General features: G+C 44.7%; 1 protein-coding gene across 2 annotated transcripts in view; it reads left to right on the forward strand.

Moving 5' to 3' along the window:
* NIPAL3 (NIPA like domain containing 3) overlaps positions 1–25,763 on the forward strand; it is a 66,200-nt gene extending 40,437 nt beyond the window's left edge. For both annotated transcript variants that reach the window (XM_082246519.1, XM_082246520.1), the window contains exons 7-11: positions 340–475; positions 2,053–2,141; positions 6,917–6,980; positions 15,336–15,430; positions 25,507–25,763. In XM_082246519.1, coding sequence (XP_082102645.1) covers positions 340–475; positions 2,053–2,141; positions 6,917–6,980; positions 15,336–15,430; positions 25,507–25,700 — 578 coding nt within the window. In that variant the 3' untranslated portion in view covers positions 25,701–25,763. The remainder of the gene's footprint in view (positions 1–339; positions 476–2,052; positions 2,142–6,916; positions 6,981–15,335; positions 15,431–25,506) is intronic.
* The last annotated feature ends 208 nt before the right edge of the window (positions 25,764–25,971 follow it).

Below are 25,971 nucleotides of genomic sequence, written 5' to 3' on the forward strand. Positions count from 1 at the left end.
AGCTGCTGTACCACTTTCCACAAGATCCTCTTCAGTCTAAGAAAAGGTCACATACAGTATGCATATGTATTTGGGACACCCAAGTATAATTATTTAGTGTCCCAAATAAATAGTAACATTTAAACAGGTTGCAGGTAAATTGGTATCCAAGCACTCTTCTATCCAAACCCGATAAAGAACCTAAATGTTATCCCAAATGTTATTAGGAATAAAACAAGGAGGAAAAATTTAAACCTGGTGAAAAAGTGCTAATATTGTTTTTTTTGTTTTTACTTCCCCTTTTTCTTAGGAATTTAATTTTGAAATTATTTATTTATTTTTATTCTGTAATGTTTGTAGGCTCTACCACAGTGGTCACAGTGAAAGCACTAGCTGGTATGATCATGGTCTCTATACAAGGTAGCATGCAACTGGGGTACCCCATCTTCTACATCATGTTTGTGTGCATGGTGGCTACAGCCATTGCTCAAGCATCGTAAGTATACTTCTACACATACACATGACATATTTTCTAGATACTGTACTTTATTACATTTAATTATGCAGTTTTTTGTATCAAACTGTAATTTCCGAAAGCATTTTTACGTAAGGAATTTTATATACTTTTTGGATGCTTTTTCAGTATTAAAGCTGTACAACAGACTATTGTTGTATAGATTTAAAGCGGAGTTCCACCCTGAAAGAAAAAATTTAGATAAAAATACCCCCGGGACAGTCGGGGCTAGTGCATTTAAGCAACGATAGCTTCTGAACTGTCCCCTGTTTCACTTACCTTTTTAGAAGAAATACTTACCTTGAAAATGTCTTGTCCAGCGCTGCCATCTCAGGTGTGGGCAGCTGAAGCCGGAGCGTTCTCTTAGGTGTCCTCTTCGGTGATGTCGTCACATCCCTGCACCGGAAGTGACGAGCAGGGCCGGTGCAGGCGCATTGACTCCTGGGATCGATGACGTTCATTTCCCAGGAGACAATGCAAATAGGAAGTAACGGCGCAGGCCGCGGCCGCAGAGAGAGGAAGGAAGGTAAGTATATTTTCTTTAAAAACGAGGTAAGTGAATCAAAAAAAAAAATGAAATTATCCAATTCTTTTTCAGGTAATTTAGAGCAAGCGGACGGGGGAAAGTTGATTTTGAGGGTGGAACTCTTCTTTAATACTGAAAAAGCATCCAAAAAGTATATAAAATTCCTTACGTAAAAATACATTAAATCTAAATTGTATGAAAAGACCAATTTCTTTCTTCATCATCCTTTTGGGTATTTCATTTGGAATACTTCAAATAAAAAAAAATAACATGTTTTATAAGGCATAAGCTATTTCACATCCATAGCACCTTTACATTGAATGTGTATATGTGGCCAGGTTTAAAAAAAAAAAAAAAAATCCACCACAGTTCTCCAGATATACTGTCTGTTGAGAAGAAGTAAAATAATTATATAACATGCTAAACTTTGTACTGTTCATAAGAAAGTAGAATGGAATAATTGATGTTTTAACTTGTAAAACACAGCCAAAACTGTCTTATGGAAATAAACTGTGAAAGCTGTGTCAAAAAAGATAGGCAGAGGCAAGAGGCTCAGTCCCCATTCTTGCCAGCTGATCATTTACCCCATTATGGAATTACTGTGAAATGCAGGGTTTTGCTTCATGAAGTCTTCATCAAGAATAGTGAGCAGCACAGTAGTAACAATGGCAAAACTCACTCTAACTCAACCTAAACTAGCACTCGTAGGCAGTAGTGCCTTTTATCGCACACCTCAGATATACATCTATTAGGCTGTTGGCACAGGAGTGCCTAGACACACTCTCACATACTTGGAAATGCATTGCTATTTTTCAGGAGGAATTCCAGACAAAAGGTAACCCTGACTTGGGTACTCTTAACATTTCTAGACGATTCCTTTAACATGGCAAATCTTCACTTTTGAGCTCAGGTCCACTTTAGGATGTGATTATACCTCTGCAATTCTACACTATTGTAGAATCTATTGTCTGTGGCATGGAGATTTTGTATTTTTTAAAAGCGACCTAACAGAACCGTTTGTTGTTGTTTTTAGGTTTTTGGCACAGGCATCCCAGCTTTATGACTCTGCCTTAATTGCAAGCGTTAATTATATCTTGTCTACAAGCCTAGCTATTTCTGCAGGTAAGACAAGTTCAGTATGGTGTATATGTGTCCAGCATCATCTGCATCTATTGGCTGTGGGGCAGAAAGAAAGGGAAAGCTATAGATAAAAAATCCACAATGGTGGCTCCAAATAGCAGTCTCTGGGCTTTGGGATGTCTATACAAGGGAGGCTTTTACAGGTAGATAACATGCAAAAAAAAAAGTTCAATGTACAGTACATATAATCTTGGCAAGATATGGTTTATTTTACAGCACTGGGCAGCAGGCAATGGTGTGCAGCTAGGTAATGACCCCTTAGGATACCCATTTGAGGTTACCTTTAAACAAATATTAGTTCTTATAAAATTGCTTTATTCAAGCTCAAATGATGGGAAATGTGGAAAACCGCAGGCAGATACTCCACAGGCAGCTGAAACCATATTCTATCCTGTACATTGTAATAGGATGAGCCAGACTGTTGCCAGGTGGGGTGAGATACTCCAGTCTCCAAACGCTAGACTAAATCCTGGAAGGACAATTTCAGATAAAAAAATTGGCTACACAGAATTCTTCTTAGGGCTCTTTCACACGGTCCGCATTCCGTTGTGGACCGTGCTCTGCTCAGCGGATGACAGCTCCGTCTCTGCACTGTGTGCAGAGAGGGAGGAGTGAGAGCCCCGCTGCTCTCTATGGGGAATCACATGAGAGCGGACCGCTTGTCCGCTCTCATCCGATCCCATCCGATCGCCAAGACGGATGGAAAATAGGGTTTCCATCCGTCCGGATTTCATGGACAGGATCGGATTCGGATGGCAGCGGGTGTCAGCGGACATGTCACTGCTGACATCCGCTACTCCATAGGGCTGAATGGGGTATCCGATCAGATCCGCCTAAAATACTGACAGGCGGATCTGATCGGAACACCGTGTGAAAGAGCCCTTAACCATTGGGTCATACTGCCCCCTACTGGAGTAGGACCCTAGGCAGGAAAAAGCTTGACTACGCCTATGGGCAGTCCCAGGGGGTATACACCCACACTCAGCTATAGGAACTCATTTTTTTTCTGCCTAGTCAGGAGTAAGGGCCTAGTTCCTTGCTGGGATCTCTGTTCCTGGCATTTTTTTCCTTTTAAATGGATTTTTTTCCTTTTAAATGGATTTTTTTCCTTTCTTTGTTATTTTGTTTCTGTGAGAATCTACTATCAACTGCCGGACTGGGCGATGGACTGGATAATCTAGATCCAGAGGCTCCCCCCAGTCTGGCCAGCGAGCGCACGCAGGCCTCAGTTCTGCGTTAGTTCGGCCGCGACATAGCCCCACTGGACGGGGGCTGGCCTACGAGTTGAACGTCGCACAAAGGTACATACAACCTGGCCTCGGCCTGAGTCACAGCGTTCCTCCTGGCCGACAGCCAACCACATCCCGATGGAGCGGTGGTCTGTCAGGAATGGTGCCAACCCTGTTCCTGGTATGGTAAGTAGCTGGCCCCCCCTCTACCCCTGGAGGGTTTTGGGGTGGACATGGGCCCCTCCCTGGGATGGTGGGACCCCCAGTTCTCTTCCCCCTAACACCCCCCCAGCCCTCAAAAAATGTCGATGGTCACTTTGGGTCTATAGCCCCCCCCCCCCCTCCCTGGGTTAGGTTATGAGCTGGCTTGGCTTTTGCCACATGCTCCCATGGGGGGCTTGTTTGGAGTTGCTGCTGACCGGGTTTTTCCTGCTATCCTGGGGGTTGGTGACTAGGGCAGTGATGTCCTCTGGGCTCCATCCTGCAGTTGTTGGGCTGGGGGAGCAGATTGTTTGACATCCGCGGGTCGCACGGCCATATTCGACCCCAAATTTAGACCACGACTTTGAGGCCAACTGATCGGGAGCTATGTGGGGCGGCCCCAGTGAGGATGGTTGAAGCCACTACCCTCTGTTTGGGCATTGGCCCTCCCCTCTCCCCCCCCCCCTGGGTGGCCAGCTCCACTGAGGCTCACGCCCAGGTGGCTGAGCATCCACAAATATTTAGGCAGCAGCTTGCGACCTACTAGGCCATGCGGCCAAGTCGGCCTCTGTTGGAGGGGGGGGGCAGCCTCAGTGAGCCTGGTTGGGATTAGCTGACAATGCTGGTCTGCGGACCAGACTCCTAAGAAGGCCATATCTGATCTCCCCTTTGTGGGGGATCGCCTGTTTGGAGCTTCCTTGGATGACTTCATTAGTAGATTCTTCTGGGCTCATAAGAGGCTTTTTCGTCCCCTAAGGGATAAAAGTCCTTCAGGGCCTCCCCTGGAGGTTCCAAGAGGACCTGGTCTGGCAAGCCGCAAGGGGCTCTTCCAGACCTGGGGACAAGGCTTCCTCTGCATGAAGGGGCACCCTCATCCCTATCTGGGGTGGGCGGACATCTTCACTGATTTTAAGATCCGTGGACCTCTCTGGTACAAGTCAAGTGGGTCCACAAAGTCATTCGGTCTGGCTACAAGATCGGGTTTCAGTGTTTTCCTCCGGAAAGGTCCTTCCCTTTCAACCTGCACTTGTCCCCAGATTGCTTATGGGGTCACTTTGGGAAGTGCAAGACCTGTTACTTCATGGGGTGATTGTCCTGGTTCCGGCTTCAGGATGTTTTCAGGGGTTTTACTCAAACCGGTTTACAGTTCCCTGGAATGAAGGCAAGGTACGTCCAATTCTGGAACTCAAGGCGCTAAACTGCCTTTTGTGGGTACAGAAGTTCCGAATGGAGTCCATCCGCACTGTAGTGGTGTCCCTACATCTGGGGGATTTTCTCACTTCTATCGACTTCAAGGACACCTACATTCACATTCCAATATGTGCCAGTTACCAGCACTTCCTCCATTTTGCCATGGGCGAGGAGCATTATCAGTTTGTGGCATTTACCTTTGGTCTTGCCTCTGCTCCTCGGGTCTTCACAAAGTGTTGGCCCTGGTGCTAGCATTGTTGCGTCAGCGAGGATAGCGGTACTGGGGTACCTGGACGATCGTCTTCTCCGACTGTTCTAATGAATGCCTTGGAGATTACTCTGCGATCTCTGAGGGAGTTTGGTTGGATTCTGAACCTTCAGCAGGCTGCTCTGGTTTCGTCCACAAAACTGGACTATCTAGGTTAATTCGGCCTCAGCCATAGTGTTGCTTCCCCCGGAAAAACTCCAGAAATTGCAGGAAGCAATAAAGCTTCGGTTGTCCGGCAGACGATCCTCCCTCCGGGCTTGCATGTGGGTGCTGGGCCTGATGTCTGCCTGCGATGCAGTTCCATTTGCACAGTTCCACAAAAGATCTCTCCAAAAAGAGATTCTGGTGAAATGGGAGTCTCTAGAGGTGGCTTAGTTCTCCGGCACTTCGACATGGAAATCCTTCTCCCCCTGTACTGGGCGGTTGTCGCCACGGATGCCTGCCTCTCCGGGTTGGGAGGCGTCCTCAGCACAAATTGTGCTAAGGGAGTCTAGACTCTGGAAGAGAGAGCAGGCTGAGTTCCCAGCATAGCTAGAAAATTGACCATGGTGTGCTCTTCTGCTTAGTGTGGCAGTGTTAATTTAGTCGACTAAAATACGACTAAAACTAAAACAATTCAGATGATAAAAATATGACTAAAACTAAAATGGCATTTTAGTCATAAGACTATAACTAAAACTAAATTTGAAAATTTACATCAAAATTATAACTCTCCTGCTGGCCATTTCTAAATTGGCAACACAATATCATCCAGAGCCTGTAATAATAGCACTTTAAAGTTTAAATAAAGTTTAAACATGTATTGCACCACCACATGAGCATAAGTAAGGGGCATCTACTAAGCTGCTAAAAGAGAAAAAAAATAAAAAAAGGCTTTTCTTATATTTTTTCTTAATATTTAATGTTGGTATTCAGGTAATATGTGCAATGACATTACAGCCAATAGAGTTTACAGGTGTTGGGGTTTTTTGTATTTTAAAGTTGCACTTCTGTTTGTCAAAAAGCAATATTTTTGTTTGTTTAGGAAACTGTTTTATTTATAAAGACAATCTATATCACAATGGCTAAATAATAAATAATAATAATAATAATAAATCTGTGTCTGTAGTGCGTACCATAGATAATGACATATTAGATTTTTACTCCAGGAGTATATCATTTGTTTGGACATTCTAGAGAAATGTTTAAATAATGCATTACAATTAACCTAAACCTATTCGATTTGTAGTTGACTAAAATGTACTGGAGATTTTAGTTGACTAAAATATGACTAAAACAAAAACAAAAACCTATCAGATGACTAAATTGCAACTAAAACTAATATGGCATTTTAGTCAAAAGACTATTATATGAAAATTGCTGCCAAAATGAACACTGTAGTGTGGTCAGTTTTTAATAGTAAAGCAGAGGGACTGACAGGAACACCTGTGGTTTCACATAAATGAAGTAATACAAAGAGAACAGGATACTTTCTTATACACGTGCATGGTACAGCAGACGCATATCAGGAATATAAAATGCTAGGTTTACATATTTGTTAAGCACAGTGTGATGTGGGAGCAGAGGTAAAGGTTACAAAGCTCTTGTTCACTCACTAAAAGATTTTCTGACTGTAAAGTAAATGTCCACTTTATCTACAGCACATATTCTTTACATGCAGATAATGCCATTAAGTCAATATTTATTTATTTAAAAGCAAGAAATTGTCTTTGTGTGGAAAAATAAACACCGATTTCTAAATATTTATTGTGCCATTAATCGTGGTGTACCTGCCAGGTAAAATGATAGCATACCCATAGCCATCTGCGTAATCTGAACTGTGTTTAACTCTTTGCATTTGTACTAATATTTTATTCTTTACATTTTAGGAGCAGTATTTTACATTGACTTTCGAAATGAAAATGCTCTGCATCTTTGTATGTTTGCTTTAGGGTAAGTGCTGGGATGGAACTTTTTGAAATTGGGAGATTTATTTATTTTAACTTATGAAGTTATGGACACAAATGACCGCATATGCCTGCCTGTAGCATGAAGACACACTAGTCCTGTTTAAATTGGCACAGTCAATTTGTGAATTTGTGTTACTACTGAATATTGAATGCATTATATTTGTAGCACTGCTGGATTTCACATTTACAGGTCCCCCTGGGTTACCATTAGCAACCTCAGCATTAACAGTCTCTCACTTTTCTTCTTGGCTCATTCAATAAACAATCCAGGAGTATGTAGTTTTCATATTTTATTGATAAATTAGGGGTGGGATACTCCCGAATTAACTACGGTATGCACAAGATTTGAGGACTTCTATCTCTTGGTACACCTTGCCACTATGGTGAATTTAGCTTGAAGTCTCTTTCCAGATGACTTGATGAACTAAGACTAAGGTTATCTTCAGGACACACTCCTTAGTATCCTCTTTCTTGCTTCCTGACACTCATCCACTGACCATCCTACTCATGGGGTGACCCCCCCCTCAGGTCAGGTCCCTTGACACGATCTCCTTTACTCACGATACTGTTTTTCCAGGGTCTCCAGTGTCTCCCCCTCAGTCAGCTTTCCTTGACCTCTGGGTTCAGCTTCATTCCTCTGGTCCTCAGAATGACTTCCTGAGGCCACATGCCACTGCTACAGAGGAGGAGGCAGCCACCCCCTCCCTCCCTCCGGGACTCTGCTCTCCAGCCAAAGGTCTTGCAGCACATGTGCTCCTGGCTTTTATACAGTATCCCAGAACGCACCGAGGCGACCTGCCCCTACCAATCACCAGGAATGTACGAAAGCCTATGCATTAGGGCTGAACCATAGTCGATATGATATCGACTATCGTTCTGCGGCCGTAGGCGATATTCATATCGCCGAGGTCACGATATTTTGCATAGGCAGGGGGAAGGAACTCGGAGGAGGACTCACAGACTTCCGTTAGGCAGGGACTCGGAGGAGAACTCACACATCCATCCCACTGCAGCCCGCCCCACTAGTTCAGTGAGATTCACTCTCCGCCCTAGTTTTCTCAATGGCACATTCAGGGAACCAATCACGCCATGAGCAGCTGCACAGCTAACCAATCACGCGTGCCTGCACACCTGATTGGTTCGCTGTGCCGCTACTCACGGCGTGATTGGTTCCCTGAATGTGCCATTGAGAAAACTAGGGCGGAGAGTGAGACTCACTGAACGTGTGGGGCGGGCTGCAGTGCACGAGTGAGTCAGTGTATGTGGCTGTGCTCCCTTCCCGGCTCCTAGTCCACCGCTCCAGCCTCCTACCACCACTGTGTGAAAGTAAAAAGGAAGAGGAAGTGATTGGCGCTGCCAGTATATATGTGAAATACAATAAATAATCTATATTGACATGGTGTGTATACAAAAAGGGAAAAGTAGATAGATGTATGTATGTATATGTAGAGGAAAGTAAATTATTAATAATTCAGAGGTGATTTATATATTTATATATTAATAATTTATATTCTGAAGTGGGCTGCAGCCAACCTCCTTTATATTTCTCCATATATATATATATATATATATATATATATATATATATATATATATATATATATATATATATATATATATATATATATCTCCCTAGTTCTTTATTTTCTATCCTAAGCGCGGATCTTTCTAGTTTTTATTTACTGTGAGAAAGACTGTCACTGAATAATCCGATCGATTCCACACTGTCACTGAGACTGAGTAATTGATTTGAGAGTACCATTATTAACCCTGACCTGCCCAGTTCCCTGTATCTGCAATTAAAATTTAGAAGGCTGCCTGCATGCTTCATGATTTCCATTCCCAGCATCCTTCCCAATCCCTTGTTGACTTTAGCCTGGATTGACGGGTCCCTCAATATCGCAATATTTATTGTTGGAAAAAAAATATCGCAATATATTTTTTTTCCAATATCGTGCAGGCCTACTATGCATCCATTTGTCAGGTTTCCTCCCACTGTCCAACATGCCTCCCTGTTGGACTAGTGTGAAACACTCTCTAGATATAATGAATCGCTTACTGACCACCAGACCTCACTAACAGATCTTGCTCTCCAATAAGCAGAGAGCAATATAGATGTGCCTGCTGCTCCTCTGATAGGCAGGCAGAGCCAAAAACTATACTCTCTCACTAGCACCTACCTAGGAGGGTGTTGCATATTATTTGTATCAGTGTTGCTAGATAAGCAATTAAGAATGATGCTGTCCTTTGCTCCTTGCTAATAAATTCACTAGTTTCCATTATGTGCAGAATAAGGGCTCACGCATACAGGTGATGATTGCGAGTGAACACTAACCATTGCTACACAAACCTTTGATTGTAATGGCTATCAATTGTCTGAATTTAGATAATTGTGTTACTGGTGATTTATTTGCTACTGTATGCTACACTTCATTGTTGCATATGTGTGTCACTCACTAGTAAATAATCACAGGGCAATCACGGGCATTCTTATAGCAGAATTTTCCAATGTGCATCCATGAGATAGCCCCACTGGACGGGGGCTGGCCTGCGAGTTAAACATCTCGCGAGGGCGCATACGACCTGGTCCCGGCCTGAGCCGCAGTGTGCCTCCTGGCCGACAGCAGCCCTATTCTGGCAGAGCCGTGGTCTGTCTGGAGCAGTGCCCACCCGGTTCCATGTTGTGGTAAGTAGTGTCCCACCTCTCCCCTGGTGGTCTTTTGGGGTGGACATGGTCCCCTCCCTGTGACGGTCGGACCCCGCTTTGGGATGTCGAGCAGGCGATGGGTTTAGGGGAGGGGGGCGCCACCAGCAGCCGAACGCGTGGTTCAACATAGCCTTGATGTCCCAGACTCTGATGGAGTGGGCGAGGATTTTGCACCAGGATCTGGAGGGGGTTATGCTGCCCCCTACAGGAGTAGGACAGTAGGCAGGAAAAACGTTACCACGCCTATGGAGAAGTCCCTGAGGGCATACACCCACTCACTCTTGCTATAGGATTCAGTTTGTTCCGACCTGGTTCAGCCTGATTCGCAGTGTACCCCTTTGCCGTCCGCACCCCCTATTCCAAGATGGGGAGGTCGTCTGCCCAGGGTGGTGCCCATCCAATCCATGGAGTGGTAAGTAGTTTCCCCCTTTGTGGTCCCTCGGGTGGACGTTGGCTCTTCCTTGGTATGCTCGGACTCCCGGGTTCCTTTCTATTCCCCCCAGCCCCTCGAACAGTCACGGTGGTCTTTTGGGACCAACCTACCCCTACGCGCCCCCCTGGGGTGAGGTAGGAGCTGGCTGGTGGATGTAGTTGTTGCTGACTGGGCTGTGCAGATCGCACACGGGGGGTCTTTGAGCAAGTTCCCGGACCCCTGGGGATTAGTGACTGGGGCAGGGATGTTCTTTGGGCTCCCTACGAGGGTTATAGGCTGTTGTTCTTTTCTGCGGGTCTGCACCCCACGTGGCTGGATTGGGCCGAAAATTTAGTCTGCGGCTTTACGGCCTACTCGCGGCTGTCCGGGTACCTTACCAAGCTGACTGAGTGCCTGAACAAGCTGACTGAGCAGACGGTACTGCTGACGGATGCGCGCCATACGCGGCCAGATTGGCCCGAAGTTTGAAGCTGCAGATGTGTGGCCTACTCGCCTACTCCGGGTACCTGACCAAGCTGTCCGAGGACTAAGCTGTCTGAGTGCCTTACCAAGCTTACTGAGGCCTGATCGAGCTGAGCGGATGCCAATGGATCACCTCTCGCAGCCAGATTGGGCCAAAAATTGAGGCCACAGGTTGCAGCCTACTCGCGGTTGATGGAGCTGGCTGTCCGAATGACTGACCAAGCTGTCCGAGCTCCTAACCGAGCTGTCCAAGTTGCTGATCAAGCTAGCGGAGCTGACGGTGGACTCGCGACCAGGTCGGTCCCCAAATTTAGGCCGCGGCGTTGCGGCCTATTTGCGGCTGGCTGACCGAGCTGCTGGCCAAGCTGACCGAACTGTTGACCAGGCTGCTTACCAGGGTGATAGAGCAGCGGATGGGCGTCCGCCCTCTGGGGGGGGGGGGATATATGGACTGCCTGGCGCTCCCCTTGAACCGGGGGGGCCATGGGGGGTACTCTGCCTGCGCGTCGGCGTCATGGCGGGCCCCCCCCTCCCTTTTATAAGGGGCTATGTCCTTTTAGGTCTTTTATGGTGGGCGACCCTTAGGTCTATTAGGTGGTCCTTTTGCGGACCTTTAACCGGCATCTCCTTGCGGGACTGTGGTCGGCGACCTCCCCTGCTTATTATGTTCTCAGGGTGAGCTTAGCATATAGTGACTCTACTGGGTCTGCGTCCACGCACTTCGGGTGCGCTGTGGTGAGGATGATTTCTTTTTTACTGCACATGCACATACAAAGGTGCTGGTGAGTGCACTGATTGTATCGGTGCAGAAAATTTTAACATGGGGGCCTGCAGATCCCCTTAAATCGGCAAAGGTACTCCCTTTTCCCGCTTACTGTGATACAATTGTCGCGAGTCAGTGGAGTTGTTCTAAACGCAATAATGGTAACCACGCATGGTTTTGCTAAAATGCTGGTCTGCGGACCAGGCTTCTAAAAAAGCTCTAACAGATCTCCCCATTACGGGGGACTGCCTTTTTGGGTCTTTGTTGGATGAACTGATCAAAGAACTCACAGGTGGGAAGGATACTCTTCTTCCTCTATCCGCTAGGGCAAGTCACCGTGTAATAGACAGGGCCCTTATTTTTGAGAACACAGGTGGCCCTTTTGTGCCTCGGCACACCGGAGAGGACCTAAGCCATTTAGGTAATTTGAGGGTTTCATGAAGATGTGGTTGGGTAAGCCAAGAATAGGCCCCTCCAGATCTGCGGACAAATCTCTGTCTGCATGAAGGGACGCCCTCCCCCCATATCTGGGGTGGGGGGACGTCTTTGTTTCCTGTCCAGGACCAGGAACTTCCTTGATTCAGGACAAATGGGCCACGAGCTGCTCCGATCAGGTTACAAGATAGAATTCAGGTCCCGACCGTCGGACAGAATCTTCCCGTCCAATCTACATCTATCTTCAGATCGGTTGAGGGATCTACGAGAAGCGGTACAAGATCTGCCGTCACAAAGGGTGAGTTTTGCCGGTTCCCTCTCGGGAACGCTTTCAAGGGTTTTGTTCAAACCTGTTTACTGTTCCCAGAAAAGAAGGGAAAGTGCATCCGATTCTGGACCTCAAGGCTCTGAACCATTTTGTGCAGGTACAGTGGTTTAGAATGGAGTCAATTCGCACGGTAGTGGTGTTCCTACACCAAGGGGATTTTTTGGCCTCTATCGATATTGAGGATGCATATCTGCACATCCCTATTTACGCTAGATACCAGCGTTTTCTTTGCTTCACTGTAGGAGAGGAACATTATCAATTTGTGGCATTAACCTTTGGTTTCGCCTCCACCCTCGGGGTCTTCACCAACGTGTTGACTCTGGTATTGGCATTACTGTGACGGGGGATTGCAGTACTAGGGTACCTGGACTATCTCCTCTTGAGAGCTGACTCCCATTCAGTTCTGGTGGGCGATCTGTCAATCACTGTACGGACTCTGCAAGAGTGTTTGGACCATCAATTTCAGAAAATCTGCCCTGGTCCCAGCCTCCAAATTGGTTTATCTGGGACTGACTCTGGACTTTCTTCCCCTGGGAAAGCTGCAAAAGTTGCAGAGGGCGATTCGGTTGCTGTTATCCAGCACTCTGTCCTCTTTGTGGACCAGCATGCAAGCTCTAGGCCTGATGGTGTCTACCTTCGGGGCGGTTCCGTTTGCTCAGTTCCACACAAGACTTCTGCAAAGGGGTATTCTTGTCAAGTGGAACAAGGATCCAGAATCTTTGTACAATCTGATTTATTTGAGTCAAAAACGCAAGAAGTGCTCTTCAGTGGTGGCTCCATTCCTTGGCCCTGCATCAGGGCAAGTCCTTCCTTCCATTGTATTGGACCGCGATAACCACAGATGCCAGCCTGTCTGGCTCGATGGCGGGCAGGGGGGGGGGGGGTTATACTTGGAAAGCTGTGTGTCCAGGGGACTCTGAAAGAGTCCAGACTTCCGATCAATATTCTGGAACTCGGAGCGAACAGCTTTGCTTGAGTCACTGGACAAATCCTCTGCAGGGTGGTCCAGTTTGGATTCAATCAGACAATACCACGGCAGTGGTTTACGTCAATCATCAAGGGGGCACCAAGAGTGTCCTGGCGGCCTGGGAGGTGGCCGAGATCCTAAAATGGGCAGAAACTTTTTGTTTCCAGCCCTCTCCGATGTGCGTGTAGCCGGAGTGGAGAACTGGCAGGCGGATTACTTGAGTCATCAGGTGCTGGATCAGGGGGAATGTTCCCTGCACCCAGAGGTGTTTTCACCTGCTGTGTGTCCAGTGGGGGACACCCGATGTAGACCTGTAAGTTTCTCGGCTCAACGAGAAGGTACAGAGGTTTGTAGCCAGGTCTCGGGATCATCTATCAGACGCCACAGACGCACTGGTGGCTCCTTGGGGTCAGTATCGGCTGATCTATGCATTTCCTCCGCTGAAACTTCTGCAGAGGCTTCTGTGCAGAATAGAGGTGGAATGATTCCGGTCATTCTGGTGGCCTCGCCGGTCTTGGTACGCAGATCTGGTAAGGTTGGTCGCTGATGCTCCTTGGAGACTTCATCTCAGGGAAGATCTGCTGTCTCATGGGCCGATCTTCCATCCTGCTTACAGTCGCTGGCGTTAACGGCGTGCCTGTTGAAAGCCAGGTATTGAAGGACAGGGGTCTTTCTGACTCAGTGATTCTTACACTGTTGAAGGCTAGAAAAATCTACCTCCTGGAAGATTTATCATTGTACGTGGAAATCGTACATCTCATGGTGTGAATAGCTTAAGGTGCATCCATGCTTCTTTTTCAGTGGCCAGGATTTAGGCTTTTCTCCAAAGAGTGCTATTAAAGGTCAGGTGTCAGCTTTTGTGGTGTTTTTCCATCGCCCTTTAGCTACGCATTCCCTAAATCTTTCTTTTATTCAAGGAGTTCACCAAATGGCTCCTCCGATATGGTCCCCGTTACCTCCGTGGGACCTTAGCTTGGTACTGTCTGTTCTTCAAAAACCTCCCTTTGAAAACATTAGGGTGACTCCTCTGCTTACACTGTCACAGAAGGTAGCCTTCTTGGTGGCTATTGCCTCTGCTCGCAGAGTGTCTGAATTGGCGGCGCTATCCTGCCGTTCACCTTACCTGGTGGTCCACAGAGATAAAGGTGGTTTCTGATTTTCATTTGAATGAAGACACTGTGCTGCCTTCACTCTGTCCTAAGCCCAAGCATCCCAAGGAAATTGCCTTGCATTCTTTGGATGTGGTTCGGGTGATTAGCAGTTGCTGAGTCTTTCAGGAAGTCTGACTGACTCTTTTTGTCCTCACGGAAGGACCTTGGAAGGGATTGGCTGAGTGCCTCTTGGGCTTTTTGCCTTTAGCCATCAATAATACCAGTTTGCAAAGCGGCAACTTGGTTGTTTGTGCAAATGTTCACAAAATTCTACAAAGTAGATGTGTTGGCATCCTCGGATGCTTCTTTTGACCGCAAGGTTTTACAGGCTGCTGTTTTTAAAAGAAATTATTTCTTTTTTTTTTTTGTTTTCCTCTTTGAAGGGGTATGTTGTTTTTTTAGGTGAGCTCCATGTTACCTGGTTGGCTAAGTTTAGCCTTTGGGAATTACGTTCCTTTCTGCGTTTTTTTTTTTTTATTATTTTCCCACCCCTCATGCAAATACTGCTTTGGAACATCCCAATGGTTAAGAAGAATATGGAGCTGGATCTGTCAATGTACGATGGAGAGAACTAGATTTTTTTAAATACCATAAAATCCTTTTCTCTGAAGTTAATTGAAAAGACTCAGCACCCGCTCTCTCATTCTGAGTGGGTTGGGTTTTTTTTTTTCTTCTGACACTGCTTGAACCAAAACTGTATCTGAATAGCAGAGTGAGTGGGTGTATGCCCTCAGAGACTGCCCCATAGGCGGGGTACATTTTTTTCCTGCCTAGTGTCTAATTTCTGTAGGGGGCAGCATAACCCAATGGTTAAGAAGAATATGGAGCTGCGTCTATCAATGAACTTCAGAGAAAAGGATTTTACGGTAAGCTAAAAATCCAGTTTTTCTGCTTTTTTGAGAATGTTAACTCGTTTAACATTTTTCTCCTAGAATGGTAGGAGAAGCTGGTGAGCTATATAGTTATGAAAATGCTCAATATTGTTTAGTCTTTTTCACCTTTACTCAGTGCTTAAACTGCATTCATTCTTAAAATGTATTTATTTTGTCTTGGTATAGTTAATCTAATAAAAAATCTTTAATTTTCCCCAAGGTGCCTTATTGCCTTTTTGGGTGTATTCCTCATAACAAGGAGCAGAAAAAAGACAAAAGCTTTTGAACCCTATGTTGCCATTAACTCCATGCCAGGTAAACTAAAACTAGCACAGATTAAAGGGGTTGTAAAGTTGTTTGTTTTTGTTTTGTTTTCCCCTAAAATAAGAAAAAAAATGTTATGTACTTGTCTGCTCTGTGCAATGGTTTTACACAGAGCGGTCCCTTATATCCTTTTCTGGGGTCCCTTGCCAGAACTGTCTGCACCTCTTTTTCTCCAAGTGCCCCCAAAACAAGCTGCTTGCTAGGGGGGTACTCTGGCGGGCCTGTCGAGTTGTGTGTGTACATAGGCGCACAGACAGCATGACTAAGCCACACTCCCTTCTCACAGGGTTTGAGTGACCGCAACAGGAGCCAATGACTCCTGCTGTCCTCAAAGCCTTCTGAGAATACAGAGAGATGGGAGAAAAGCTGCCACAGACAAGGCAGCGCTGGATCAAAAAAATGACCCAAGTAAGTGTTTAAGGAGAAGGGGGCTGGGGGGAGCTGCTATTTAAAGGTTTTTTTTACTTTAATGCAGAGAATACGTTGGAGTAAAAAACCTTTTGCCTTTAGAACCACTTTAAATTAGCTTGGTAAATGCTGGTTTAGTCATTAGTTTTGGTTTGCCTCAATTCTAACCCTACGTTTACACCTTTGCATTTTGCAGAAACGCACTACAGTCCGATTAACATGCTTTCCTATGGTACACATTCACATCTATGCAATTTTAAGCTGGTGCGTTTTTGGAAAGGGTCGGGGACTTTTTTTTCCCGCAGCAGATTGCCTTTTGCATCTAATAGACTTTATTGGACCCGCACTAGAAATGCAAATGTTGCGTTTTTACATGCGTTTTGCATGGCGCATTTTTTGTTTATATTTTTCTTTAACACATTGTGTATAGCTGGTTGCTAAGGAGCGGGCTGGCTGCCACGTCCTTAACGACCAATGAATCATCAGCTGTCGGAGTTCCCCACTAACCGCTAAATGTAAACAAAATAAATTAATTGCTGGCAAAAAATAAATAAAAAGATCGGGAAAATTACATGGGGGGCCCAGATCTCGCCCCCTCCCCCCCTTATGTGATGGGGTAGTATCCCTACCCCTTCACCAATAAAGTGTAAAAGTGAATACAGACAGTACAAGAGTTTTTGGCAAGTCCTTCATTAAGAAATAAAAAACAATTTCCCCTGATGCTGATCCATCGTCAATCACGACGCCCACTGAACCCAAAAAAAGAAAAGCTCTGCTTGCAACGAACACTCCCATGGCCTGCCTTCTCCACCATGGGACATTTCTTCAATAGCTAGGGTGTGGGTTCAGTAGCACTGCCCCCTGTGAAGTCATCGACCAATGCATGCTGGGCCACCGACGTAACGGGGCTGTGCCACCTGGTGACGTTGCTGGGTGGCCCTGCCCCTTAGCTATTTAAGAAATGTCACAGAGCGGAGAAGGCAGACCACGGGAGTGTTCATTGTGAGCAGAGCTTTTTTTTTTTCTTTTTTTTCGGGTTCGGAGGTGCGGTGGGAAATGGATCTACATCAGGGGATTTTTTTTTCCTTTTAATTAAGGTCTTGTCGAAAACGGTTGTACTGTTTTCATCCACTTTTACACTTTTTTAGTGAATGTGTAGGGGTTATACTCATTCACATGGGGGAGGGGGGGTCTGGATCTGGGGGCCCCCTTGTTAAAGATTTGGATAAGCCCCCATCTGCAGACCCCCACAACCACACAGCCCAGGGTTGTGGGGAAGAGGCCATTGGTGCTTTGGGGTGGGGGGGGGGGGGACTAAGCTCCTTAGCAACACGTTATATACAGTGTGTTTAAAGAGAGAAAAAAAAATGCAAAACGCATGAAAACTGCATGCAAAACATTAAAAAAAAAAGGGTTTAAAAACGCAAAATGTGCTGCAAAAATGCATCAAGCGCAGCCAACATAGATGTGTGAACCTAGACTAAATGTTTTAGAGCAATACTGAAATGAAGATAGCACAAACAAGCCACAAAAGCACACATTACCAATTGCAAGAACCCTTGGAAAATGTTCAATCTAGCACAGACTGTTCAGAAAAGTGGACAGGAAAGTAGAAGTTTGAAGCAGGTTAAAGCGGATCTGAACTGCATGATAGCTTTTCCTGGATGCCGGGTTGCAGCCATCTTTATTGGTTTGCGCAGGTTGATGTCACTACTGTGCATGTGCAGGAGTATAGAATCCCTGCACACAGGCACTGTGCCAGAATGTAAACTGACCTGCGCTTGACATGTTTGCTTTGACATGTTTGCTATCTATTTACTCGGCATAACATCATCTTTTTTATATTTTACCAAAAATGTGAGTATTGTATGGAGTTTATGTGCACTAAAGTTCATTACATCTGCATTTTTTTTTCTGAAAATGTGTGTTTTAAAAATAGCTGTGCAAATAAAATGTAATGAAAAAATTGCAAAAAAACACAATTTTATACTCAAAGGCCCTTAAAAATATATAATGTTTGGAGGCCCTTAGTAATTTTCTAGCAAAAAAAAAAGGATTTTTACATGTAGGTGAGAAATGTCAGAATTGGCCCGGTTTTGAAGTAAAAAGGTTGTAACTGATGACAGATCTGTCTGTTTTAAAATCTGATGGATGGTATTTTGTACACCATAACATGCTCTTCATATCTAATTTTCCCATTTCCTGTAAATTGCATGTTTCCGAGCCTTGACTCTCCAGCCATTGGTACTGTTGTGACATTTATTATACATGTTGATTACATTTTGAAATCATGCAGGGGGCTCGGGTTTTTTTAGTGCCTAAAATTTTCATCCAAGCATTGCTGTTGTGTGTCAGTCGACACAAGTCCTGGGTGTTTGTAATATGGTATTTTGTGAACTTCTGCTTGTGATGCAGAAGAGCAATTCCCAGACATGCCCACAATAGGTTACTTGTCTCGTATGCAGAAAGCCTTATGTACATAAAAAAAAAAAATCGGTAATAAATGTTTGTTGCTGCTGTGAAGCAAATTTAAAACAACCTTAGAAATGTCAATGCATGTTGTAATATAGGAAGCAGAGGAAATGGAAGTTGCTCAGATCAGGCCTCAGTATGTTTTCTTCCAGTGACCTTGCTTGGCTTTCTTTGAATGTTGCTTTTACTGTTGCTGTGTTTACTGTATAATGTTAGTAGCTTCATTATTGGTTTCTCTTGTTGCCTAGATTAATACTTGCATTTTTCCCTATGATTATATCTTTCTATGGCATATGATCTATCAAAAATGCAGCACAATAATTTAGAATTTCTTAATAATTTACTATATCTAATCTATTCATTATCGCTAGGTAAGTGGATGACATGTTTCTATGTCATATGTTGACACTACAGTAAGCGTAGCACCAATAATGGACAGACCTTAAGTGTATGGAAACCCAAACCATATACTTGGCCCCATTTTGGCCTCCTAAATATATCATTGAATGCATTTTGTTATATCTGTTAGAAATTCAGAACTTTCCTGTGCCTTTTGCACACCTGTGTTATCTCCAAAGGTTTAGCAAAAAAAAAACAAAACACAGGGCTGGCCTGCGAGTTAAACGCCTCATGAGGCCACATAAGACCGTGTCTTAGCCTGAGTCACAGCGTCTCCTCCTGGCTGACAAATCCCCCCCCCCCCCATTTCGATGGCGAGGGATTCTGTCTGGAGCGGTGCCTGCCTGGTTCCTGGTATGGTGAGTAGCTGTCCCCCTTCTCCCCCTGGAGGGTTTTTGGGGTGGACGTGGGCCCCTCCTTGGGATGGTCAGACCCCCCGGGTTCCCCCCATCCTACCCCCCCTTCACTTATGCTGGAGCTGTGTGGGTGGTCTGATCCACCTCCTCGGGGTGGGGGCAGGGCGCTGTGATGGGGGTGGGGGGGGTGTAGACGATCGACTGTGCGTGGGGCTTCTACCTGGTGGGGGTTCCTGCCAGGGCCTCTTGTCCTGCCTGGGCCTGTCCTTGAGGTCTAGGAATTCCTCCTGGGAGCCCCGTTGGGGCACCATTTTCTTGTAGCATGTGTGCTCAATGCAGGACGGCCATGTTTGTATAGTCCGGTGGCCATTTTGCAGTGGTTTGCCATTGAAAAGAGCAGCGGCCATGACAGTTGAGCCCTCTGGGCGGCAATTTTGGCAGTGGGAGCCCCTCCTCATCCCCTGGTGCTAACTCCTGGATCCTTTCATTTCCTGGTTGTCGCTCGTGCGGTACAGATTCTCCTGGTAAATACAGTGCCTGGTTTCATCGGGGTGGTGAGTCTGGTGGGGATTTTCTTGCCTCCATCGACATCAAGAAAGCTTACCGTCACATTCCAATATGTGTCGGTCTCCTGCGCTTCCTCCGCTTTGCCCTGGGAGAGCAGCATTATCAGTTTGGGGCATTACCTTTTGGTCTCGCCTCTGCTCCTCGCGTCTTCACAAAAGTGTTGGCCCCAGTGCCAGCATTGTTATACCAATGGGGGAATCGCGATACTGGGCTACTTGGACGTCGTCCTTCTGTGAGCAAGGTCTCCTAAAGCTCTGGTGGAAAACCTGGAAATCCCCATACGAGCTTGAGGGAGTTTGGTTGAAGTTTGCTCTGGTTCCGTCCACAAGCTTGACTATCTGGGTCATACTCTGGACTCGGCCTTAGCCAGAGTGCTCCTTCCTCTGGACAAACTCCAGAAACTATGGGCTGCAATTCGTTTCCTGCTGTCCAACAGATGGTCATCCCTCTGGACTTGCATGCGGGTGCTGGGCCTGATCGTGTCTACCTTCAAGGCGGTTCCATTTGCACAGTTCAATACGAAGTCCCTGCCAGGGAGATTCTGGCCAAATGGGACAAGAATCTGCAGTCTCTGGACAATCGGACCCAGCTGAGCCGGGGAACAAGAGTCCCTGATTATGATATGGTGGCTTCGTTCTTCGGCACTTTGGCTGGGCATATCCTTCCTCTCCTTGTATTGGACAGTGGTCACAACGAATGCCAGCCTGTCCGGTTGGGGTGGTGTCCTCGGGAAAATATTCTGGTCAGGGGATCTGGACACTGGAAGAGTCCAGGCTACTGATCAATGTCGTAGAACAACAAGCGATCAGACTGTGCCTGAAACGCTGGAAACGTTGGATGGATCTTCTTCAGGAATGTCCAGTGCTTATTTAATCAGAAAGGGGCAGAGGTTTGTGGCTTGGACATAGGTTCCTCTGGCGGATGCCACAGATGCGCTGGTGGCCCCCGTGGGGTCAGTATTGTCTTGAGTTATGCCTTCCCACCTCTCAAGCTTCTGCCAAGACTTCTATGCAGGATCAAGGCAGAAGAGATTCCGGTCATCTTAGGGGCCCCGGATTGGCCTCACCGGGCTTGGTACGCCGATCTGGTGCGGCTGGTTTCAGTTATGATTAAGCAAATTTATTAGTGAAATGTGTCAACTGTCCTTGTTCATTCATCCTTGATGCCTGTGATGTTTGGATTTTAATTTAATCAATAAAAGTCCATTGGTTTTTATGTCGGAGTGCAGTCTACTTTTCCTGATTATTGGATTTTGTTTGGGTTGTGGACCAGATGTGCACCCGATGCTTGAAGACTTCATTGCTCACACCTGAGCGGTTACATTTCTTTGTGCTTCTGACGATATGGTGCGGCTGGTCACCAACATTCCTTGGAAGCTTGCTCTAAGGGAGGGTCTGCTGTCCCAAGGACAAATGTTCCATTCTGCTTTACAGTCATGAGTCGGTGTTTCCAACGCTGTTAAAAGCTAAGAAACCTACTTCTTCTTGTGTGGTGTGAGTCTCTTGGGGTTCATCCTCGCTCTTGTTCGGTGGCACGGATCTTGACCTTCCTCCAACTGGGGTCGAGCAGAAACTGGCCTTGAGTACTATCAAGGGTCAAGTATCGGTCTTATTGGTTTTATTTCAACGGCCTTTGGCCACATACTCCCTGGTGCGTGAGTTTCTTTAGGGAGTTAGGCACTTGACAGCTCCCAGTGTGGTCTCTGTTGCCACCTTGGGACTTCGATTTGTTGCTCCTAGCCCTCCAGAAGCCTCTTTTTGAGAATCTTCGGGAGATTCCCCTGCTTACGCTGTCCCAGAAGGTGGCCTTTTTGGTGGCTTCACCTCTGCACGCAGGCTAACAGAATTGGTGGCGTTATCCTGTCGTCCACCTTACTGGTGGTTCAAAGTGATTAGGTAGCTCTTCGCCCCTGTCCATCGTTCCTTCCTCAGGTTGTCTCTGATTTTCATTTGAATGAAGACATTGTGTTGCCTTCCCTGTGTCCCAGGCCAACACATCCGAAGGAAATTGCTTTGCATGCCTTGGATGTGGACCGGCAATTGGGGTGTACCTGGCAGCTACGGAGTCTTTTAGGAAGTCAGACTCACTGTTTGTGCTAACGGATGAGCCTCGGAAAGGGTTGTCTATTTCCTCTGCGACCATTTCCAGATGTATCAGACAGACGGTGGTTCAGGTCTATTCCATCCAGGGTCAGGTCCCTCCTTTCCCTGTCAAGGTGCATTCTACTTGGGAGCTCAGTGCCTCCTGGGCATTCGGTCATCTGGCGTTAGTGACGCAGTTTTTCAAGGCGGCCTCCTTGTCCTCGGTGCACACTTTCACAAAGTTCTATAAAGTGATGTGTTGGTTTCTGCGGATACTTCCTTTGGCCACAAGGTTTTTGCAGGCTGCGGTTTAGAGGATCTGGTCCTCTTTGAGGATGTATTGTTTTTTCAGGTGAGCTCCAGTTGTTTTGGTTGAGCCCCTGTTTACCTGGTTGGCTATAGTTAGCCTTGGGAACTTTTTTCATTGTTCCCACCCCTTATGTTTAATACTGCTTTGGGACGTTCCAATGGTTAAGAAGATCAGGAGCTGTGTCTGTCCATGAACCAGAGACCAAATGGTTACGTCGTAAAAATAGAAATATTTTATTGAAAAATCATTAAAAGACATATATAAGTATGTGTACCACCACAGGTGCAAGACATGAAAAATAAATCAAAAGACATACACATTCAATTCAAAGAACACACATTTAAAAGGCATATATAACCTCAATAACCATAGCCTCTAAAACCCTCTACATAAACCAAATATACCGTGATAGAGCTATACAAACTGGAAGTTGTGGAAGAGCCCTAGGGCTATTTCTGATATAGTAGTATGAAGCTTGTGAGCAAGTTCATCAACGGTAGAGGTAGAGAGGCTTGGTGTTTGGGTATTGAATTCGGTCAGAAAAAAACTCTACATGTTTCGTGCGGTTAGCGCTTCTTCAGGAGTTTAAGTATTAGCTGAACAATTCTATAGAAATATAGAAAAGAACAAATTTCAGAATTTTATATATACATATGCCATTAAACAAATATGCACATACATATATATGTTTTGTCGTCTTCCAAGGAGAGGGGAAAAGAAAGGAGAGGGGAAGGGGAAGGGGAGGGGGGGGGGAAGAAAAATAAAAAGGGGAAGGAGAAAAAAATATAGGGAATTAGGAGTGGAAAGAGGGAAAAAAAAATGGGAGAAGACAAGACATACAATCTGGTAATATCCATAATTACAAAGACCTAACTGGGTGAATTGATTGTATTTTAACTTACCAATATAACAAAGTTGGTAGCATAGTGCACAAAAGGCACTGTTTTCTATTAAAAAGGTTCAAATGCCTGTGCCTGCAGAGCAGACAAAGAGGAGCAGCTGTCTGAAAATTGCCTCAAACCACACCCCAGACACAACGGAAAGAGGTATGTATAAAACCACACCCCAGACACAACGGAAAGAGGTATGTATAAAGGAGGTGGGGGGATATTTAGGAACACGGTCTTTGATCTGATAAGAAAGAAACACGAATGTAATAGTTAATGGTAATTAAATAAAAAAGGGGGGGGGGAAGGGGAAGGAAAGAAGATTCCTAATAATTATTAGAAGGTATATTGGTAGACATGTACGGGAACAGGGATATTAATATCCAATCTCTTACCCAATCAAGTAAGGCAGTGTAGATAAGGTCACGAAATATATAGCTGGATGCTGTTTTGCATAGGTGCAGTCACAAACAAGTCCCAGAAAAAGTAATTCAAATTTCCTGTAAACAGAGCCAATGCGCCAGGGTAGTATCGCAACCAGAGAATATGAAAGAATATTAATAGGGAAAACAGCAAAGCAACGGGGAAGCAATGTACAACAAAGACCAGCTAATGTAATGTACATATATCATAATGTACTGTACTAAAGCCTGTTTGTTCAATGTAAAGAGGGCAGGAGGGAGAAAAAAAGGGGGGAAAATAGGGGAGTAGACCACAAACATACCTCAAAGTATATGGTAGAGCGTAAACACCCCGGATACCTAGGTAGCTTGTATAATGATGTCTTGCTGTGTGTCAGAGGGGCCCTTACTGGTGAATAGGGCACCAACTCCTGAGGGTACAATATATACAAAAGGAACTTTAAGGCAAGGTATATAGATATATACCAAAGAACAGAGAGAGGGTACAACCATATTACAACAAGGGGGCCAAAGAAAAGAAAGGAGGGGTTCGGAATTGGCACAGTCCCAAAAGGGAGTGCCCAGTACTGACCTGTGTTCATGTTATAGAACATAGAAAACAGTGCCTTTTGTGCACTATGCTACCAACTTTGTTATATTGGTAAGTTAAAATACAATCAATTCACCCAGTTAGGTCTTTGTAATTATGGATATTACCAGATTGTATGTCTTGTCTTCTCCCATTTTTTTTTTCCCTCTTTCCACTCCTTATTCCCTATATTTTTCTCTCCCTCCCCTTTTTATTTTTCTTCCCCCCCCCCCCTCTCCCCTTCCCCTCTCTTCCCCTCTCCTTTCTTTTCCCCTCTCCTTGGAAGACGACAAAACATAGATATGTATGTGCATATTTGTTTAATGGCATATGTATATATAGTTCTGAAATTTGTTCTTTTCTATATTTCTATAGAATTGTTCAGCTAATACTTAAACTCCTGAAGAAGCGCTAACCGCGCGAAACATGTAGTGTTTTTTTCTGACCGAATTCAATACCCAAACACCAAGCCTCTCTACCTCTACCGTTGATGAACTTGCTCACAAGCTTCATACTACTATATCAGAAATAGCCCTAGGGCTCTTCCACAACTTCCAGTTTGTATAGCTCTATCACGGTATATTTTGGTTTATGTAGAGGGTTTTAGAGGCTATGGTTATTGAGGTTATATATGCCTTTTAAATGTGTGTTCTTTGAATTTAATGTGTATGTCTTTTGATTTATTTTTCATGTCTTGCACCTGTGGTGGTACACATACTTATATATGTCTTTTAATGATTTTTCAATAAAATATTTCTATTTTTACGACGTAATTGTCTGGTTGTCAGTGCCAATAAAGTCCATTGTCCCTACTCCCTCTATAAACATTTGATTAGGACGTGGCACGTATTAATTCAAGTGTCCACAGTGTCATCCTGTGTTGACACCATTTCGCTTTCAAAGACCAAATGGGATTTTTGACTTGCTGTAAAATCCATTTCTCTAATGTTTATTGACAGACACAGCACCCACCCCTCTGTGGAATTGTAATTTTTCTGACACTGCTTGTAATAAAACTGAGTACCTATAGCAGAGAGAGGGAGTACACTGTATTTCCAGCCGTTAGTTTCCTATAAAGTGTAGTTTCTATCTTACCATCTTCATTCTTCAAAATCTGTATGTCCAAAAACGGCAAAATCTTAGTGTCATATTGAATGGTAAACTTCAAATTGAAGTCATTTGATCCCAGAACAGTCATAAATCTGTTTAAATCCACCTCTGACCCCGACCTTATATTTTAAAGTCCGCAGCTACAGTATTTTTAACTGCTGACTTTTAATTTTTTGGGGGAAGACTGGAGCTCCTCTTTAAGATCTCATAACTAAAGGTAATTATTTAACTACAAAAATGTATACAGTATATTTGTCACTACCACTGTTAGTTATCCTTTTAAATGGTATAATGTCAATACAAAACCATTTATAAAGCATATGCATCACTAGCATTGTTAAATAATCTATATTGTGTTAAAACTATACTAGGCTGGGTACGCAGTATATGAATCGCTTCCATGATTGCAATTATCCATTAATGGTATGAAGTTTATACTATGCCAATTACCATTTAAGCAAAAATAAACTGTACTGTTTTTTTGCAGGTGTGATCAACATGCATGATAATGGCAGTAATATTCAGCCTGATTTTGGGAATTCCTTCTCTTATGGAGCTCTGCAAAGTAATGATAGTTTATCAGAAATGTACATGCCAGCAACACTTCCTGTTGTAACAGAAGAAGCATCATCATCATCATCTCCACCATATAAGATTTTGGAACACAACAAGAATGAATAGACGTGCTAGCAATGAAAGTTTGGACTGGGAAACCTATGCAGCAAAGTGTTCCTCTGTTTTTTTTTTTTTTTGTTAGTTTTTTCTTGTACAGTTTAAACCATAGTTTAAAATGTGTATTTTTTTTTAAGTCAGAAGTTATATGGATGTTTTTTAGGTCCAGTTTACTCTGCTTTGTTGGTTCACTTCTTAAGGACTGTTTTTTTATCTGCCCTGTTAACATCTGTTGTAATTGTGATTCTGGCCGAAACGGAAAATGAAAAAATATTAACTT

This window comes from Pelophylax lessonae (genome assembly GCF_965119305.1).
Source record: "Pelophylax lessonae genome assembly, chromosome: 2".
Taxonomy (NCBI): Eukaryota; Metazoa; Chordata; class Amphibia; order Anura; family Ranidae; genus Pelophylax; species Pelophylax lessonae.